The following is a 22,186-nucleotide window of genomic DNA, read 5'->3' on the forward strand; positions in this document are numbered from 1 at the left end:
AACTTCTAGGGCACTTTCTCCTTTTCTTTAATATGAGAAGACATGCAGGCTGACACACCAAAGAAAAATGCATGGTCAAGCTACCAGTGAGAAATAGCAGATGTATTACTTTGATCTCCTCTTCCAGTTGCTCTTTCAATCCTTCAATTTGCTGAACGAAGGTGCTCTTCTCCTTGGAAAGCTGGTTTATCAGAGCCTCCTTTTCTTCCAGCCTCTTTAGGAACTCATCTACACAAAGATTTCAAAAGTAAGTTAACCATGGTGTTCCTCATATACTGCCTCCCCAACTTGTTGAATTTAAGAGCAACCAGAATGATTCCTACCACATATAACTCACATTGAGAGTCTAGTTATTAGCAAAATGATGACAATGATTCTTTCCAGGACTCACAAGAGAACCCTAATTTAAAATATATATAAAATTTTAGTAGTAAGTATGAGTCAATAACAGATATTAGCTACCACTTACTGACAATTTTTTATTCAGTAGGCATTTTATGTATATTATCTACTTTAACTCTTCATAATTCCTTGATAACATAGATATTATTACCCATTTTTCAAAGAAAAAAACAGGGCAGCTTACTTAAATGCAGTTGAGACACATGCATAGCCAGTAATTAGTGGAAGTACATCCAAATTGAGTTTTTAACCCTGCAGAACATCCTTTCTTCTATGCCGTGCCCCTTGTTTATTATGTGTAGCTCTACCGATTTGTGACTACACAATCTTTTTAGATAATTACACTTGTTTGCATCATTTGTAAAATGCGAATAACAATAAAAGATTGTTAATGAAAATTAAATAAGTGTAAATGTATTTTCCAGACTAACTGCTAAATATTAGAAATAGTCATTAAACAGTAGAGAATGTAACATAAGAGGGGGGAATTCTATTACGCTCTAGTCTACACTCCCTGATTAGCTTATTTTGTCAATAATAGGACAGAAATACTGTTGTTATTAGAAGTGGTCCTAAAAGCTGAGCTAATCCTGGGCAAAGGCAGTTGCTTCCTCAGTGCAATTAGTGCAACAACAAAGTTCCAGATATCTGTGAGCCAACCCCTCTTACTACAAACAAATTCTAAAACTCTTAACTTTGGAAGGAAGCACCTGTGAAGGATGAAGTAGGAACTCTGAAAACTTTTAGTCTCAGGGACACTTTACATGGTTAAAAATTATTGTGGGCCCCAATGAGATTTTGTTAATGTGAGTTTTATGTCAGTAGATAGTGTATCAGAATTTAAAATATATATTAGTTGGTTTTGAAATAATAATAAATAATCCTGAGTTAACATGTCAATGTAACAACATTTTTAGAAGAAAATATATTCTCCAAACCCCCCCAAAAGAAAGAAAAAAGTGACATTATTTTACATTAAAAAAATTCTCTGACTTAATAAAAGACACCTGGAATCTCATATCCACTTCTGAATTCAATCTATTGCAATATACTGTTTTTTGTTGCAGTATATAAAGAAAATCCAGCCTGTCACAGATACAGAATTGGAAAAGAGGGATGTACAGCCATAGTCTTTTCACATAATTGTGACCATTATTTGCTATTACATCAAAACCCAACAAACATAAATTTCTTATGGGGTTAGTTGCAGTATGAAATAAACCAAATCAATCTTATTTTACTATTATACTAAATTCATTGTCCATGTTAAATGTTCACTTGATCTTTTGCCCACACATTATTCTATAACATCATGCAGTGGTGATCTGAAAAAATCTGTGTTCACAGAATTATGCAGACCTTCCAATTTGGCATATTTCATTACATAATATAAAAAAATCATTTTCCACTGTCACCCCTGGTGTCATCAGAAAAGTCTTTAAAGACTTGAAAGCCATGAAGCTCATGATGACACATACATTTTCCAAAACCTAAGTTTTGCCCAAAAGCTCCAATTTTATTACAACAAATATTGTCAGTTACTCCCTTGACTCGACAGGCTCACTTTATCTTTGAGAAATATTTGCTAAATATCTAAGTCTGAATTCGCACAGTAGATTTGCCAATCATTCTTTCAAGGAAATTTGATGCTCCCTGAAAAAACTGCTAGTTCAACTCAGAACTTAATCTACATGCCGCCCTTCAATATGAAACAGAAATGTTTTATGCATACTTCCGGTTGTAGCACACAGAACACTAAGGAGATGTATATTCAGGGTCAAAATGGAAGAAAATCATTAACCTCAAAGCCCCCTGAGAAGGCTTTGACAATCACTGGGAGTCTGTGGACCAAACTTTGAGACAATCTCTGGGTGAAAACAACATACTTTAAAGGATTCTGAAGAAATGCCAATCCACGAGGGGTTGAGACTAATGTATCACATAGGTTGCAGACCCAGAAGTCATTAACATGTCTTAATTGACCACATTTACTATTGGTCTCCCCCAGGCATGAAAAAAATACTTTGATGGTAGTAGCAAAGAAGCACCAGAAAAAATCTGGAACAAAGACCCAGTGAGGAGAGAGGGTTTTGCACAGGCATATACAGTACTTCCAATTCACATGAAAGCCAAATGTAAAGATGAGTATGAAAGGAAGAAAAAGGTTCTGCATCCTAAGCAGAATTAGCATCTCAGACCTACATTCATCTCACATACCCGCCAATTTTCTTATCAAAAAGTGAGTAGAAAATTAATGGCAGTAATTAGGGGGAAGTAGGCAATGCCTATCAAAACAAATTTTATACAAAACTTCCTTTGGAGCCAGATACACAGGGATTCTCCAGCCTTGTCTCTGGACTGTGGAGTCCACACCAGAGACTACATCCTAAATGGCACAGAAGATCAAGTTCAGAGTTTTGTAGCAGGGCCACATGCCATATGCTCTGTCGTCAGCATAGGAAGAATCCTATTCAGTGTCCCTGCTGGAACCTAAAACACCTTTCTCCTCTAGATTTCCAGGTGTGTAGTTTTGACTCCAGATTTAGCATCTAGAATCAGAGGTATCCACTGGCAAAGGATGTCACACAGTCTAAATGGTTTCCATTTTTGATCTAACGTGAGTGCCTCTGGGCATCAGGCACATATTGTTTATTTTCATTGGCCTAGAAATTCTATCTCTGGAAATATATTACTAAAATAATTATAGTTACAGACAAACTTTTAGTCACATGCTGTTCATAGAAGAGAAACAAGTTACAGGGAAAGGTTAAGTAAACTGCAGTCCCTCTACTTGGTGGATTAAAAGAACCCATAACAGTCCTGGCTGGGCAGCTGAGTTGCTTAGAAAGTCATCCCAGTATGCCAAGGTTGCAAGTTTGTAGGTCAGAGCACATACAAGAGTCCACAGATGACTGCATAAATAAGCAGAACAACAAATCGATGTCTCTCTATCTCACACAAATCAATAAATATTTATTTCTTCCTTTAAAAATGTTTAAAAAAATAAAAGCCATTATAAATGGCTAAGATACAAAAAAACAAGCTTATAACAAACTGAAAAAGAAAAAACCCAATTAGATTGTGTGAGAAAAAAGGGGCCACACACCAAACCTGACAAGCTCAGGGGAGGTTTGTAGGGTGGCTCCTACAAACTCAGGGACTGAAAGTAACCACATAGGTTGATCTGAACATGAGAATTTCTAATTAAGAGTGAGTTGGGCTGGTAGCTGTGTCCTAGGTCTATAGCTTCCTTGCCAAAGGTCACTATTTACCTGAAGTGAGCCTGTGCATTGTCTTTTTGTTCCTAAGATAACATACCTTTGAAATGTCAGAGTAATCGCCTTTCCCTGACCCTTCAAGGCACAACCACTAAAGCGCCAGACCACAGAAGTCCTCAGCCATCTCTGCCTGCTGTAAATGTTAATTATCATACCCACCAATGTAAAAGAACCGTGTGTCTATTATGCCTTTTCTCCAACCCTCACTTTGATTTCTCCTGCCCTCTTAATCTATAGCCAATGGATCCCAAGTAACCCTCCTTACATCTCCTTTTATTCTAATGTATAAAATGAGCTGTAAAACAGCCTTTCTCCGGAGCATTTTCTCAGTCTGTTGAGATGTTGGTTCCTGGAAATTGTTGGTATTTTGGTCATATAAACTCATAAAATTCTCTATAGGTTTAGACATTTCTTACACCAACAATTGACCCATGTAAAAGATTAGATTAAATACAAAAATGTACACACACATCTCTCGATAGTGGTTGATAGTAAACTGTGGGACATTTTTTCTATTTTTAATTTATCAAACATTTGTGGGGCAGAAAAAAGGAGCTGGTATTGCTGTAGATGATTGACACATATCAATGAACAAAACAGACACCCCCCTTCCCTCACAAAGCTTACAGTGTGGCAGATGGAGACATTCAAATAATCATATTTATTATTATGTCAACTGTGTAGTTTGTTTTAAGGTATGAAATACTATGAAAAAGAAGTACATGGGAAAAGCAGGTTGAGTGTGCTCAAATGTTACCTTCCCAATAAGGCATATCCTAACTTCCCCCAGGTATCTGACTCTCATCTTCAAGTCTCACAGAAAAGAATAGGGGATTTCAGACAGAAGGAATAGCTAGGGCAAGACTCTGGGTGGGAATGTACTTGGTGCATTCAAAGCAACAGCAAAGACGTCAAGGTGGTCAAGGCCAAATGAGAGAAGGAAGAGTAGCAGCAGACGTCAGCGAGATAATCAGGGGCCCAGTTATGGCCCTTGTAGCCCATTGTACAGACTATGGCTTTTACTGAGTTAAAAAAAAGTGTGGATTCATTAGTGAACATGAGAAAAAATGACTATTTTAATGAAGTAGACCTTATAAAACATGTCTTGTAGGTGGACAGCCACTACCATCTTTTGAACTTAAATGCTTCAGCCAACTGCTTATTGCTTTTCCCTTTCATGGAAGAGAGCTAGGCAGGGCCTCCCAAAGTAGCTCAGAGGTGTCCCTTCCTAGATGAGGGCATGGATCTTCATGCCCTAGCATGAAGAGGATCTAGGGGATCCTCTTCCCCTAGAATCTTCAAATGCCCACTCAAGGCTCTGCAGTTGGTTCATCATCTCAACTGTCTCCACTGCCCCCCACTTCACTCTGCTGTGATTGACATTCAGTCACAAGTGAAGCAGTATGTTTACTTACTGTTCTCACTTTGTAGCTTTGTCTTCTGTGCTGTCAGGGCATTTGCCAATTGAGTCACTTCCTCTAGTTTTACATTTGCTTCATTCAAGCGCTCTTTATACAGACTACAGAGCTTCTCAGCATTGGCCTAGAAGTTGAGAAAGAAGGGTTGGACATGCTCATGTAGTCCCATGCTGACCCTGGCCAAGTGGCTCAGCTGGAACATCATCCTGTACATTAAAAGGTTGAGAACTCAATCCCATCAGGGTGTATACCTAAATTCTGTGTTGATCCCCTATCAGGGTATATATGGGAGGCAACAGATCAATGTTTATCTCTCACATTGATGTTTCTCTTTTTCTCTCGCCCTTCTTCTCTCTCTAAAATTAATAAACATACCCTTAGGTGAGGATGTAAAAAAAAGAATCCATGCTGAATTAGTTGCATTGAAAGTGGGGAGAGAAAAGGAGAGGAGAGAGAGGGTAGGGTAGGGGAGGGGAGGTTTTCTGGGGCCCTTGTGTTATCTTCTGCCCTGAAGACCACAACCAGCATTGGGAAGCCACACCTAATTTAATCAAGCACAATAAACTCAGGGTCTGAGCTTCTAAGAAGCCCAAACTTCTCAGACTATAGGTCTCAATAGATAAACCCAACTCTCTGGGTATCGGACCCTCTCCAGAATTCTTTGTTATTCTGGAAGGGAATATATCAAATACTAATGAAGTACAGAATCATTTCTCAAAATTATATTATTGAGTTGGCCAAAAGTTTGTTACATTTTTTCCATAAAATAAGACACACTTTTTTTTTCATTTCACCAATAACTTTATTGATTTGGATATTTTGAGTATATCAGTTATCTCCTGCTATTGGTTCCTAGTGGGTAAAAAGCCAGTGGTGCTGCTAAATATCTTCCAATGCATAAGACAGCCCACGGAAAAGAATTACTTGGTCAAAATGTCAATAGTACCAAGAAATTTGCAAACCACTGATGTTCAGTCAGTCACAGCAACTCCTCCATATACTGCACAAATCTTTTTTCATGTTTCAGTTGTGTTTTTACCTTTCTTGAAATAATAAAGCATAAACATGCCAAAAATATATTTTCTTCCACCTTCAATACTAAAATGGCTGCACAAAAACTCACCAATTTTGATGTTTTTAAATGCATGCTGATATGACAACTGTCACAATACAATCTAACCACATTGTTTCAGGTGAAGTTAAAGACAACTACTGTATTTTGCTATGTGTAATGTGTACTTTTTTTGCCCAAATTTTTGAGGGAAAAATAAGGATGCGCATTGTACATCAGTAGCACTAATTCCATATCTATATAAATGTTTTTAATTCTTTATTTATGCTTATGCATTAGAAGTGTAGCTCTAGAAAGCAATAACAATATCTGTATGCAGAATATAATAATAGGAAAAACAAGCATCAAAATATAAATAAAAATTATATTAAAAAAAATTTTAAGATTTTTTTATGAAAGTTTGGGCCAAAAACATGGGTGTGCATTATACATGGCAAAATATGGTAAGTGCTACTAGAGACTTCATACAGAAAAAACATAATGGACTTTTTGGCCAACCCAATATATATTTAACAATCTTTCTCTCCCACTAGAATTTAAGTGCCATCAGAAGGTTCTATTTGATCACAGACATACCTCCAGTATCTAGAATAGTTCCAAGCACATACTGAAAGCACAAAAAACAAAGGGGTAGGTGTAGAAGAATTGGGGGAGTGAAGGGGAGAGGGAATGGAGGGAAAAGGAAGGACAGCCAGAGGCTGACCAGGCAGGATGGGAGCAAATAGATAGATGGAAGTGGCGATTTCTTAATAACAAAAACTTGAATGGTCAAAGCATCTGCACCCTCCTCATCATGAAGGCTGCAGGTGCAGGATAACTCTATTGGGTTAATACTTCAATTCCCAACTGCAACTTCTCAGAATTGGTTTTTCATGCTTGGAAAAAGGGATTATGTCCTTCTACTTTTGCAATTCTACCTGGTTTCAGTAAGCAGTCTAACACTGAATTCTTGCTATACTATGGAAAATGATGTTAGTGACTTTGGAACCCAATATTCTCAGGGACAAGATCTGCCAAATGTAAGATGGTGTTATGCTCTTTACCTAGCTTTAATTTGTATTCTTATCATTATTATGGTCAAACCTGGTAAAATGACATTGGTGGTTCTACAGATCCATAGTTCCATCAATTTTACATAGCTGTTTCTGTATTTTGCTCTTTACATGTATTAAATACCAATCCGTACAACCACCCCATGGACTTTTGACTCTACAAAGAAAGAGTGCTATGGACATGGCAGAATAAGAAGACATCACACCAAAGGCATTTGAGAAAATGGTGAATCTCGCAGTAAATCTAATAGTCTTAATGTTAACCTAATTTTTATGACATAGCAATGGCCAAGAGCCAGGAACACTTAAAAGATGATACCAGGTTTGGTCCTCAGGGAGACTCTGAATCAGTTAATGTCCTGGAGCTCTCCAGCTGGAGTCTACACTGTATTGAATACTGTTCTATTTGAGCTCCTACTCCTGACTATTCTAAGCTTCCTTTGAAAGACTACTTGATTATATCTCCTTATATCCCCAAGACCAGATGTACTACTTGACACAAACTAGGCACTTTATAAATGTCAGAGACACTCAAATTATTGCAGACTTTTTAGCGAGAGTTTGGCCAATCATACCCACTAGAGTTTATTTAGAGGTCAAAGTCAAGCTCTCCTTAGAAACCCTAACCCCCAATTTATTTTTTAACTTGGTCAGGATATTATCCACAAGTTAGCAAACAAGTGAAGACCCAACTCAGGTGTACACCTATTTGGAAGCTAACGAGGAAAGTCATATAGTTTTAGCTCACAGATGTCCCACAGCACACCCTGGCTTGGTGGTAGTTGTGAAACTGCACCTGGCAGATATTCCATGACAGCTTGTCATACGATGCCATAAGCATCACACTGACTAGAGCACTGATGTTAAAGGCCAGGATCATTTGATTACCCAAACTCTCCAATGCTATTGGATAAAAACTATACTAGTGATAAATGTAACAGTGTGTAGATGGTCTGGGTATGTCGAATATGTTTCGAATATGGCATGTGAAATATGTTTCTTCTCATTTATGAAAATTGGCACACATTGTTTTTCCCTCATGATATTCCTCAAGAGTTCAGGTTGACTCTGTTTTATAAATGAGAAAAAAGGGTTAGAGAGGCTAAACACCTTGCCCAAATCACACAGCTAGTAAAAGTTATAATTAGGATTTGAAATGATAACTGCCTGTGCAGGTAACACCAGATTCCATTTGTTACATAAGTTAGTAAAAACAAAGGACACTGATGTCCTATTTGGCTCAAGTGTCATGAATCCCAAGTCCTAAAGGAAACTAGATAAAATATGATGACTGTTAATCATTTTTGTTTTCCATTGTCTCCAGTAATAAATGACCCATTAACTGGGCCAGGAGGGACATATCCATGTATGAGACATGACACTTCTCTTTATGGTCCTAAATATGCTATTCCAGACAGGTGTTTGCTGGGGCTGAAAGAACAGAAATCTGTATAAGACAACTTAGTCAATGATGTGTGGAAATGGCAAGCAGAGGAGCCAGAGTATCCCCAGTTTTCAGGAGACACCTGTGTGGTAGAGCCCAGCTGGGCTGTGCAAGTCTGCAGAGAAGGCAGCCACCTGGGCAGACAGAAAAGGCACTGGCTTTAGGTGTAGTTTCAATGGCAGTCATCTGTGGACACTGCTAACCATTATTACAGCATTTTAACTTACAAAGTATTTTAATATACAGGATTGTCAAAGGTAATGAGACTGGTGTACTGTCAAAGGAACTCCACATTTAAGCATAAGGATAGACACTTAAGTTTGACAAGGAGAGAAGAGGTTAATGGAAAAATGCACATTCATCTTATATCTGGTTCTTAAAATGCATAAAACTGCTGCCTCCCAGAAAAGCAGAAACCAATAGGAATTCAAAATAATCAAAGTAATTGTGAGATTGCCCATAACTTCTAAATTTCCCTGGGCCTCTCTGTGAGCATAATATGCTTTTGAAAATGCTTCCATTTCCAATGTACCATTGGGTATTGGCATTTCTGGCATTACAATTCAGGAAAGATGAAGTAAACAATTCAAGGAAAAGTTCAGCATAATGTATATGCCTGTGAAAGTGAACAGAATGCATTTATCCAACCAACAAATATTTAAGGCAGCAGCAGGATGTGGTGACCCACAGACACGCATGAGATTCACAGTTGAGGCCCATGTACTACATATAACTGTGTGACCTCAGACAAATTACTGAACCTATGAGCCAAAGAATTCCCAAAATTCTGTGTAATTTTCACATGTGTAGAAGTGAATGCTAGAAATGGAGCGCACAGATTATGCAAAGCACTCAGTAAACACGAGTAAAATAAGACCTAGCTTCTATCTTAGCTATGCTTTCTATTTAAGCAAAATTGAAAGGCTATAAATGCAGCAATACAAGAAGGGCCCTAAAAGTGCTAGAAGAATTCAGAAACAGATAAATTTTAATGTGGGAAGTTGAAGTTGATCATTCTAGGGAGCAGGTCAGTTTGGAAAAGGCAAAAATTCTCAAATCACTTTTAAGTAGAGATATGATGTGGTAAAGCCAAATCTGGAAATATGAATATGGATACTTTATAGAATGAATTAGAAAAAAGACCAGAAGCAAAAAAGATAATTTAGGAAAACCCCCACAATAGTCCAGTTGAAAGGTAATGAAAGTACTACATGTTCGTGGGAGTGGACTGGAAAGCTATAAACCTGTGTGGGATGGACCTGCTGCAAGAATTGACTGGAAAGCAAAGAAAAGGAGAGCAAACAAGTGATCAAACACAGGCGTAGAGCCTTGGATGATGGGCAGAATCAAGGTGCCAGTGGCAGAAATGTTCAGAGGAAACACAAGCTGCAGGAGAAGATGATAAGTTTGGTTTTAGAAATACTGGTATGAGAAAAAGAAATCACTACTCATCTTTGAAAGAACAATTTAAGAGAAGGCTTTTTAAGAAAAGTCGAGTCTTGGCTGGTGTTGGCTCACTTGGTTGGAGTATTGCCCTGTAAGTCAAAAGCTCGTGGGTTTGATTCCCAGTCAGGATGTATGATGCTTAGGTTGCAGGTTTGGGGAACATACAAGAGGGAACTGATCAATGTTCCTCTCTCACACTGATGCTTCTCTCTCTTTCCTTCCCTTCCCCTATCTCAAAAAAGAAGATGAAAAAAAGTTGAAGAAATAGAAGACATTGCTTGTGTAAAAGGAGTGAGGAAGTAGGGAGGTATATTCCTACCTGAGGAAGCTAGTCTCCAAAGTGGGCCCCTTAGTGAATCACACCCTCTGGTATTCATACCCTTGTGTAGTCCTCTGTCTCTGTGATGTGTAACTTACGGGAGTCACATTCACTGCACTCTAAGTTTACCTTAGAAGAATCTTTGCAGCTTCTGCCCTGGTATCTTGGAATACATACTTGGTCTCAGTGTCTTGAATTGCCATGTAAGAAGTCCACATCCCCTGTGGCTGCTACGCTGTGAGGAAGCCCAGGCTTGCCCTGTGGAGGGGGTGTATGGAAAGAGACCCACCCCCAGCTGTTCTAGCTATCCTAGCCCAGGAGCCAGATGCTTGAGTGAATAAAAAGTCAGATAACTATAGTCTCCATCCCCATCTAAGCTTATCAATCACCAGAACCAGGAAAGGTGATAATAAATTGTTGTTTTAAGCTACAAGGTTCAGGAATGATTTGTTATACAGCAATAGGTAAATAGAATACTAGTCTTTGGTCAAGGAGAAACATTAAGGCAGATATAAACAGCCTTTGCTTTCTTCTCAAAATTCAATCACTAGTACCTAAAGAAAAGTCTTTTTTATTTTAGTTTTTAAAAACGAGTGAATAATAATTATGTCAAAGAATATTTTATTTTTGGGGATGAGAAGGAAAGAAATGGATGAGTGAAAAGAAAAATATAACATAGGGGAAAAAGAAGTTTTACTAAATAGTCTCCATCTTATCAGTTAGGGTCTTATTTATTGGAAAAAAAAGATTAAAAAGGCAGGGTTAGAATCTGAGGAAGGATTTTGTTTTAAAAATAAAACAAAGTTTAAGAATAAAGAACTGAGAAGCAATGAGATTCTAAAGGAAGTTGGAAAGTATAAAATTCATGCCTAATTAATGTGGATTTATGGCGAACCCATCAACAGTTTCATGATTGCGTGACTTCCTCTGGAACCGTGTAGAAGCAGAGCGTCCCCGAGGACAAACAACAGACACAGGAGAGCACAGAGAGAGTAAGGCCCTCTAGGACCTCACTTGATCTGAGGAAGGCCAATGACGCCTGCACGGCACGGAGAGAGCATGCTTCCACTGCTGAGTGAAAGACAGAATGAAATGCAGAGCACACAAGACAGAGCGAGAGAGAGGACCCATCCCCACTAGACTTATATTGTACAGTAACTGGGGGTGGGGTGGCAGGAGCAATGAAGAGAAGAGCAAGGGTGGGCAGTGGGAGTCAGGGTGACTGTGTTTCTTTTTACTGAATGTGGTCTTTGAAGGGGATTCATGCTAAACATTTTAGGAGCCACTCAATATTTCTAAAGAAATTCTATTGTACATTTTTCTGCCCATGGTCCATGAAGATCAAGCTTCACTGTTGGTTTGCCTCTTTCCCAGTGCCTTTACAAATTTTTCTCACGAGGAAAATTTCCTCTGTTTGACCTAAAACAAGCCTCCTCTCAACTGCCAGAAGGTAGGGTGGTCGTTACCTGTGATCTGATGCTAGTCATTTGAGATGAGAGCTTGCAATGGATACATTAGCAGATTCAGTGAAGAAAAAAGCAGTCCTAAAACTTCCTTTCAGTGCTGGCTGGTTAAAGAGATGACAGAGGACATGAGAGAGAAAAAGTTTTCTTCTCTCGGTGAAGCTGTTTATGTCCACATTCATTCAGAGAGAATCAAGAAGTATCTGAGTCACCCTTAAAGGGTGCTCCCAACACAAAGCCATTCTTTAAGAGAGTCACACTCCTGCCCTGAGCTAGTGGCTCAGTTGGTTGGAGCATCATACCGTGCACCTAAGGGTTGGGGGTTTGATTCCTGCTCAGGGCACATACCTAGGTTGTGGGTTCAATCTCCAGTCAGGTTATATACAGGAGGCAATTGATTGATGTTTCTCTCTCATATCAATGTCTCTTTCTCCCTCTCTCTCCAACCCTCTCTAAAATCAGTAAACATACCCTTGGGTAAAGATTAAAAGAAAGGAGAAATGCACTGCTCAAATAGCTAGTGGCTTCACTTTTCCAGCCTACTAACTTATGGCATCATCACAAGAAAGAGCCACAAAGAACCTGGACTGAATTTCAATAAAACTGGAAGTCATTGCAAGGCTACATTCAGGTGATGGCCATGTGAACCTTAATTGAGAGTGACCCCTGAGGTTAGATCTGATCTAGTCAATCTGAAGAACTATAGCTTCCATTAGCAAATACCTCAAGTCACGAAGCTGATTAATTTTTACTCTTTAGCTAATTCTATGTTCAAATTTCCCAAGGAGGGCTTGGGAATATTTATTACCTTAGTTCGGGTCATCTGCTCAACATGGATGAGGTGGTCATTCACTTGTAGCTGCAAGTCACTGTTGTCCTTTTCCAACTTCTGTTTGACCTGTTGTAGATTTTCTACCTGGCCCTGGAGTTCAGCCAGGCTGTGTGCATGTCTCTTCTTCAGGGAGGCAGACGTTGCCTCAAAGTGCAGTGTGGCCTGTTCCAGGTCTCCGTGAAGCTTTTGCAATTTTGTTTCTTGCTTCTTAGTTTTCTCCAGCTGAGCCGAAGTGGCCCCTCCTGCCTCCCGCAGCCTCTCATTCAAGTCTTCCAGTTCTCGGGTGAGGTCAGCTCTCTCCCTCTCCACCTTGGCTCGAGTGGTCCTTTCAGTTTCCAGTTCCCCTTTCAAATGCTGTATTTGAGGCTGTAGCAATAAATAATTTTGACCTTAACTAAGACCTTGTGGTAGAGTTTATATTTAAGAGCTTTACTGGTGTATGTGTAAACATATACACACAGTTTTAAATTTTGGTATATATATTTTAATTTCTCACAGCCAAGGAAAGTAACATAACACTTTTTGTTCCCATTTAATAGTTAGAGAAGATTGCATACCCCAAAACTAACTGACTTGCTCCAAGTCAGTAGCAAGACCAGAATATAAGTTGGCTTTTCCTCCATATCTCCCAGACCTTGGTGATGAGCAACTCCATTAAGTGAAATACATGAAGAGGAAATCTTAGTAAAGAGCACTCTACAAAGAAATAGAGAACACCTTCACATAATAATAAAAAATAATTTTAAAGGTGGCTTATAAAAAATTAACATAAATTTTATATGTAATACCTCACTCATTCCAGAGTAATACCACACTCTGGAATTCATTTACCTGAAAGATCAAACATTGGAAACTCAGGCAAAATTGATCAATATAGTGAATATCTCTGAGTTTAAGCAACTTACTCATAAACAATATCAGTTTAAGTTCATATACAATTTTGGAAAAGTTGGTTATTTGGTTTCTTAATCTGCAGGCCATTTTAAATAGCAGGAGATCTGAGGTAATAAAATAGAATTGATGGAGGAGGGGGGACTACTAAAGAGCAATAATCCGATACCACTAGAGGCAGAGTTATTACACAAAGAAATGTGTGGTAAGAATGCTGAGAGTCCCAAATTCTTTCATTGTGGGGGCAAATAGCTCTACATATCTTGATGACATCATCATATTACAGTACATTGAAGCCATTGAGGTTCATTAACATCACCTTAAATAATTAGGCATAAGTGAGGGTAGAGTGAAAAATTAAGTCTATTTTAGAATGTTTTCCTTTCCATTAAATAAAAGTACCATAGCTTAAAGAAAGCTGATTTCTAGATCATACCAAATACATAGGCTATCAGATCTGTGGGTAAGTCACAACACAGTAGGTGCTAAAAGAATGTATGATTTCATATCCAAGTAAACGTGATCTCCTTCCAACTGGTCATCTTGGAACACCTTTACTGCAAACAATGCTGCCATCAGATGAAACATTTGCAAAGTATTTCTTCAGAAATAATCTTCAGAGAATTTTTAAAAATCATCAAGGTAGGAAAATTTGTCTTTTGAATAAATGTAAATTTTTAAATTTTGGATAAAGTTAAGTATCATTTGAAGACAAGCCTGGTGAAAATGATAGATAATTACTTGAGGACTAATGTTGTGTCTGAAAGCATGTCCATGTAGCAGTGAGATTTTTTAAAAATTTGGCTCAAAATATCACAGAAGAAGTTATTAGAAAGGGGTTCTAAAATTATTTTGAGTAGTGGTTAATTACTGACATAAATATTTAGCTCCAAAGGAAAAACATCCATCTGTATTCATAAGTGAGGGTTTATAAGTACACATATATTATTGTACAACATAGTCATATGGTATAAAACAATCACATGGTCTAAAACTTATGAATAGCTGCCCATTATCAAATGTTTTGAGGTTATATATGGCTACAAAACACATTTGCAGCACACTTGACTTCTAATCACAAGGACCAACCATCCTAAAAATTAAATCGATAACACTGAATGCTCACCATGGGTCAGACACAGTGCTTACCATTGGCATAGGTATCATTGCACTTAATAATATTAGCTCAAAGGTTGTCAGGATGATTAACAAGTAAAAAATATATGTCCAGAGTTTTAGCACAATGCCTGGCTCATGGCAAGCATCTAACAAATTAGCGATTTGTTTTTATTATTCTCATAAGAAAATTTAAGCTTAAAAAAGTGATTTTGCCTGGATTCACATATCTGTGGAATGCCCTCATTTACTTTTTAACTACTGCTCTTTCCTGCCTCTGTCTGTAGCTGGCTACCGGTGTGGACACCGTGGCAGAGCATTTGTGATCGAAGCACCCAAGAGTCGTCCCCCATTCATCTAAATACAGGTCCTCACAGGTGATCGGTAAGTGATACCTGAAGCTCGGTAACCGCCTTCCGCAGCTGAGCCACCTGGCCTTTCTCATTCTCCACCTTTGAACGCATCTGACTCATTTCTAATTCTTTCCTGCTTGGAAAAACGTACCAAATGAAATTCTTCAGCATAATAACGTTTTGTTTACATATTTTAAGAATTATTATAACACATGAATTCATCATTCTTATTGTAAAAATTCAACTATTACATCTACATCTGATGTATTTTTTTGGCTATTACACATCCAATCTCTGTTCCTTCCCTAGAAGTAAACACCATTATCAATTTGGTGTGAATCTACCCAAACATTTTTTTAAGTATTAACATATGTTTGTGTTTATATATTAGTAGAAATCTTTTTTTTTACTGATAGGTTTAATATTGTGTATGTTTGTATTTATAGTTGTATAACTTCTTTTTAACCCAATAATACTTTGGAGATTTTTTCATGTTGTCTCACACATAGATTGCTTCATTAAAAAATTAACTGTGATATACTAATCCATGATTTAGAAACTCGGTGGTTTTATTTATTAATTTCCCTATTAATAAGCACTTAGGTTTTCCTAATACGTATTTTGCTTTTACAAGTAACACTTCATACACACGCCTGTGTGTACAACTGAGTGTTTCTCGAGTGCATAGTGAACAAGTGCTGGGTCAGTGCAAATATGTGCTTAAAAACATACAGCCCTGACCTCTAACAGCAGTGTGCGATTATTATTTCTCTACATTTATGCTTCTGATCTGAGGGACTAGATTAGTATGCCATTGTTTTATTTTAAATGTTCTTGTTTTAAATGTTTATTAGTGCTGACAGCATTTGTCAACTACAAGGACTGAAAAATGGGCAATAAATCAAGTGAACTGCTTACTGTATCCTTTACCCATTTTTCTGTTAGGTTATTCATGTAATCATTCAATTATAGACTTCTTTAATATTCTCAGTGTTTATTTTTGATATCTGTTGGAAATATTTCTCCCACTTCTGATTTTCACAATTATATTTTTGTTGGCTTTTGTCACGTTCAGAAATATGACACAGTGAAATGTATCTAGATATTCCTTTTTATGTCCTTTTGTGACTTAGTCAAGATTTGACCTTCCAATTTCCTAAGACTTACCACCTATATATTGCTTTTTAAGGGTTTTTGTTGTCTTTATTTAACATGAGATCTGCCCTCTTAACAGATACTCACATGCACAGCACTGGTAACTGTAGGCACAGTGTCAGATGGCTGCCCTCTAGACCCGAATCATCGAGCATAGCTGAAACTTTGCACCCACCAAACAGCAGCTGCACTTTCCCTCTCTCCTGCCCCTGGCAACCACCATCTTCCTCTATGTATTGATGAGTTTGACTGTTGTAGATGCTTCATGTAAGTGGAATCATGTGCTATTTGCCCTTCTGTGACTAGCTTGCTCCACTTAGCATACTATCCTTCAGATTTGTCCATGGTGTAGGACATGGGAAGATTTCCTTCTGTTTAAAGGCTGGGTAATATTTCACTATGTGTGTACACAACACTTTCTTCATGCATTCAGCCATCTATGGGCATTTAGATTGGTTCTATATCTTGCTTTGCTCACGTGAATAATGCTACATTTTCTAATGGCTTTATAGCTTTATTTTTACATTTAATTCTTAAATACAATTGGATTTTGTGTATGTGAATAATGTGAGGTAAGAAATTAACTTGTACCTCAGAAAATGAATAATAATCTCAGCTCCATTTATTAAGTAGTCTATCTTGTTATCAATATTTTGAAATGCCGTCTTTATCATGGACTAAACTTCCACGTACAGTTGCTTTTATAGAAAAGGTTTTACCATGATGTTATACCTTCCCATAAATGTGGGTTTCTAAAATTCCAGAGCTCTTTGACCTATAAGGACATGGAGTATCATTTTCACTCTGCTGAGCTTAAACACAATCTTCAAAATGAAAGGCTAAGAAATCTCTATCATCGTTTTGCTTTTCACTGTCCCATTATATTCATAAGGTTATTCATTTCATCTTTTCCAAGCACTTACCAAGCTTAGTAACTTAGTAGAATATGAATCACACCTGAACACAAGCTTGTGTAACGGACACTCATGTCCACAAACAGGAAACCAGGAAGCTCACAGGTGCTCCGCTGATGCCCTTCTTTCCAACTGTGGGACCCGAGGACCAACGCCCTCCCAGCTTTAACTCGGCCTTACCTTGTTCTTGGACCTCACTGTTTCCCCTCTCATTTGGTATATTCCAAATTAACTTGAAGATCCCTAATGGTTAGTAGAAAGTCTAGCTAAACAGAGAAAGACATAAGGGAAAAGGTGAGAGAATCCATTTCACTCAGTTGAGAAACTAGGGCCGCTCTCCTGCCCTGAGTTGCTTGGGGCATCCACATGAACTGAGGTTCCCCTAGTTTGGATTGTGTTAAGTTTTGGTTTAGATTTTAAGGTTTAATGTTAATATAGCAAAGAACGGCTATATGAATAATAGAGTATATCTGGCAAACAAGTATTTTTTTAAGTAATTAGAGAATATATAGGACTTCACATTAGGGTTAATTGTTTATTTTGACTTAATTTTACTTTTGTGCCATTGGTCTCATCATAAGTAAAAGAACTGAGCCATTTTTATTTATTTATTTTTAGCCTCAAATTCCAATAATTCACATTTCATATACTTCAGGCCTTTCACTCACATCTGCTCATCAGATGCCATTTCAGTTGTATTCTTCTAGATTATACATGCACTCTTCTTTTATAATAAAATGTAGCAAATACATTGTATGTATGTGTATGTATATATATATATATATATATATATATATATATATATATATATATGACTGGTACCACACCAAAGTGCTCAGAACATGCTAGTTTTGTCTGAATTAAAGTTGCCAACAATGATATTGAGGTTCATTTAACAGGACAGGTAACAGTTATAATATAACTATTTTTCATTGTTATAGTGGATAAGATATATATCCACTTTCTAGGCTTGTTATCATCCCCTTCAGGTTTTGAGAGATCTGGCTGGGGAGTTGTGAGGATAAATGATATGAGAACGCTGCCCCTTCCACCCTAAGTTCTCCCAGAACCGTGTGTGGGCACAGAGGTGGCTTACTTCCTCAGCTTTTCTGCAAGCTGCAGCTGGCTGCTCTCCAGGTGCGCCACTCTCTCCTGGTTCAGCTTTAAATCGCTCTCCAGTTTGCACTTTTCCCTTTCACAGTTCATCCTTGCTTTTCTCTCCTGCTCAAGGGCACCCTCAAGCTGACAAAAGGAGATAATTATTTAGCTAAACAAATTGGTAAAGTTTATACTTCACTAGATGTGTTCATTAATTACTTACCTTCTGGAAAAATAAAAAAAAATAGAAGCACAGATTCTGTAAATGATGCCCAGCTATTTAATATTTATTAAATAAATATTGCATCCATGAATAGGATAACAAAAAAAATCTAGCAATCACAGTGATGGAAGAAAACTTTGGAGATTAAGGAATACACATTCTATTCTAAGGAAGGAACCAATGATGAATGGCTAGTGAGACCTTGTTTGGTCACTGTCCAGCGATGGGAAGCTCACTTCTTAATATGGCAGCTCATTTATGGGTGGGTATGTTCATTTATTCAGAATGCCTCTTCATAAAAAGCAAAGATATTCTTTGTAAATTCTTCCCAGAAGTCTAAGCTCTGGTCCCGGAAGCAATTCCAAGCAAACCTGTCTTGACCACTGTCCTAAATCTCCCAATTTGGTACTGACCCTTTCACACATGTCTCACATGGCATGATTCGTGTACATCCTTCACGCCCTGGGTGTTCTCTTCTCGTCCATAACATTATGCCATAGTCTGGTACCACACCAAAGTGCTCAGAACATGCTAGTTTTGTCTGAATTAAAGTTACCAACAATGATATTGAGGTTCATTTAACAGGACAGGTAACAGTTATAATATAACTATTTTTCATTGTTATGTTTATTTTTTAGTAATTGAAATTATTTCCTGCAAGGAGAAAACATATAAAACTTAAATGAGTGGAAGAGAGAGAATTCCTAGAAGCTTTATGCACCAAACTGAAAGTAGATGAACTCCAGAGGAAAAAAAGTACGTGACAGTAATCAGTCCTCACATAGATGCTTCGTGAGATGCATAGTCAGTGGAAATAGGAAGAGAAGTGAGACAACTAGTAGGTAATAGAAGAAACTAATAGAGAGGCTGGAGGAAAAAGCAGATGATAATAATAACAATAACAATAACAATAATAATAATAATAATAATAATAATAATAATAAACCCACCCCCCCCTTACCAGAAGTTTTATAAAGGCTAAGCTGTGGGGACTAATAAGAGAATGAATGCATATACTTTGTCAGCTGGGGATGGGAAAGAAAGAACAATGACACTATCCATTGAGGCTGGTCTGAAATAGAGTAACTTATATCATAGGAGGTTTAGAGGCAGAACACAGTACCATCTTTAGAATATTACAAGTACTTTCCAATATGTATGTAGAACACAGCTTGTGACTTACTTCTCTTTCAGCTAGAAATGAACCTCAGGTCACATTGAAGACATAACAAGGCCTTTAAATCAATCTTTCAACACTAGTGTCAAATAGAGTACCCACATATCTGTGGGGCAAAATACCAGCTTCTGTGGCAGAAAGTCAGCCACCTGGAGTGATAACGCTTTATGATTCATTCCGCTGTTCCCAGACTGCCCAGGGTTGTATGAAATTTGCATTTAAAAACTGACAGATTACATGCTGGGGTCACTCTATACTTTACTGGTTCAATGTACAGTAAGAAAAATAAAACACTACTTCTAATAAGGAGGGAAACAAATCATGTTACTAAATTTTCCTGAAACTGTCAAGATAAATTAACTAAATAAAAGTTATAGATTTGTACATATGTAGACAGCCAGCTAACCAGCTAGACATAGCCCTTCTTACCTCATTTACTTGCTGTTCCAATTTCAAGTTGGCTTTGCTCAGGTCACCGAGTTTCTCCTCCTCCGCGTGCAGGTCATCGAGGGTTTGCTGGTGGGCCTCCTGCACAACCTTCACTTCTCTGTTATGTTTGCTGATATCCTCACTTAGAGACTCCACTTCCTCAGTCAAGTTCTTGACCTGTGGGGAGAAGAAAGCAACAGCTTCGTTAGAGCTACCTCCAGAAGGCTGTGCGTAACTCTAAGCTGCTGTCACAAAGAACCAAATCTAGCCCAATTCCTGATATGCTTTTAAAAACTGTGAACCCACTTTTTCTTCCACAGACACAAAATGATGTTACCTGTCATGGTCTGGGTATTCTGGTCAATCAATTATTATCAATGTAGCTCAATGGATGGCCTGGTTTTAGCGTCACATTATTGTACAATAAGAACACCAGTTGTGGTAGACCCTCCTTTTGAGTATTCAGGGGGCACGGGTTAATCTGTTGTGCCTGAATATCACCCAAAAAATGGAAGTTAAAGAAGAGGTCCAGCTGATGAGATACACAAAAATGAAAGCTGGCAGTCTCAAGCCCGAGTGCTTCTGTGAAAGTGCACCAATGGCACAGAGTTGCTATTTAATCATTGGCCCAAATTAGAGTCATTCTGGAGACTAGTTATTTTTTAGAATCTGATATAGACTCTCCAGTTAACTTCAACACATACACAGAGGTGCAAGTTGAAACCTCCAACTGAAAAGGACAAAACAGCAAAGTCCATAACTGGAATTCAGGCGCATCCCAAGGTCAAACTACAACCCAATGACGGAGCTGGAGGTTCAGACACATCCCAAATCACCTACCAGAAAACTGCATCATGCTCACTTTCCTTCCAGAAAAAGGACACTTAGTGGCCCCAGGAAACCGTTCCACTCTTTCTATTAGACTTCAGATATAATAAAATTAGAACAAATGAAGATGTTTCACTCTGCTGATTTAGTGGGGTTGCACAAATCACATTGGAAATTTGAATTGGGACAGCAGTTCACCAGACCCTTCATTTTATGCCATTTCTGACTACTAGTGCTTCTCAAGTCTGCAGATCTCTGTGTTAGTTAATTTAAACAGAACAAGTCTGCCACCAAAGCCTGGTTGGGAGCGGCATTCAGGCATCTAGGCCTTCCTAACATTGTAGAAAAAGTACCTTCTGCTCTGTGGCACGCTTCTCCTTCTCTGACTTCGCCAACATTGTTTCCAGGTCATCGATTTCTTTCTTCAACTCAGAACATTCATCTTCCAGTTTCCGCCCCCTGGCAGTCAGCTCAGAATTTATCTCCTCTTCTTCCTCCACCCGTGCAGACAGTGCCTTGACTCTGGCCTCCAGCTGGATTTTGGATTTAATCAGCGACTCGCACTGCTCTTCAGCATTTGCCAGGGTCTCTTGCTCCTGCCATGATGAGGAGAAAATTGTTGCCAACAGCTGGAAGTAATTTATCAGCTAGGCGAAAATGCTGCTTAACACTAGCAAAGAGATAATTGCCTGCCCTCTGCCCAGCACTTTCACCTACCTTCTTTCCTAAGCAGCCGAAATAATATTCCCAGTTTCCCTGATTCTATTGTGCAGAAGTAGAAGAGTTGCTTGTGTTTGGAAGTGCTTTCGATCTTTCAAGCCATTCACTAGATTAGATTACCTCTTCTAAAGCACTTAATAGAATTCTGGTGGCCTGGAGGAGTGAACATGCCTCCAGAAGCCTGGGGAGTGCTGCTTAAATCACAGCGTCTGGAAGTATCCGCTCGGCACAGGCTTTGAGGTTGATACCTGCTCAGAATACAGGCTTTTAAGAAGCGATCCTCAGACAACAGAATATTTATAATAGTTATAAGAGCCCTGATGTACTTATTTAATATATAGGTATCTTCCAATAAAAAAATCCCTGAGCTATAGATATATTCACAGGCTGAAATCGGAATTCATAAGATTACATGCAAGTCAATGCCTAAATTCCACTATTTTCATCTAAAATCTTTTCCTCAGTGATTCTGCCAGCAGTAAATTCTGAAAGCTATACACATACATCATAAAATACTCTTTTTTCCCTTTCATCCTTTCAAATGTACTTTTCAGCT

The 22,186-nt window shown here is 38.2% G+C and overlaps 1 protein-coding gene across 1 annotated transcript in view; it reads right to left on the reverse strand.

Moving 5' to 3' along the window:
• MYH15 (myosin heavy chain 15) overlaps positions 1 to 22,186 on the reverse strand; it is a 135,827-nt gene that overhangs the window by 44,444 nt on the left and 69,197 nt on the right. The window contains exons 23-29 of the mRNA XM_037148869.2: positions 21,264 to 21,506; positions 20,083 to 20,259; positions 18,252 to 18,397; positions 15,129 to 15,219; positions 12,703 to 13,092; positions 5,096 to 5,222; positions 110 to 228 (exon numbers count right to left, since the gene is read on the reverse strand). Of these exons, the coding sequence (XP_037004764.2) occupies positions 110 to 228; positions 5,096 to 5,222; positions 12,703 to 13,092; positions 15,129 to 15,219; positions 18,252 to 18,397; positions 20,083 to 20,259; positions 21,264 to 21,506 (1,293 nt within the window). The remainder of the gene's footprint in view (positions 1 to 109; positions 229 to 5,095; positions 5,223 to 12,702; positions 13,093 to 15,128; positions 15,220 to 18,251; positions 18,398 to 20,082; positions 20,260 to 21,263; positions 21,507 to 22,186) is intronic.

Source organism: Artibeus jamaicensis, unplaced genomic scaffold, assembly GCF_021234435.1.
Source record: "Artibeus jamaicensis isolate MK-2021 breed Jamaican fruit bat unplaced genomic scaffold, CSHL_Jam_final contig_3126, whole genome shotgun sequence".
NCBI lineage: Eukaryota > Metazoa > Chordata > Mammalia > Chiroptera > Phyllostomidae > Artibeus > Artibeus jamaicensis.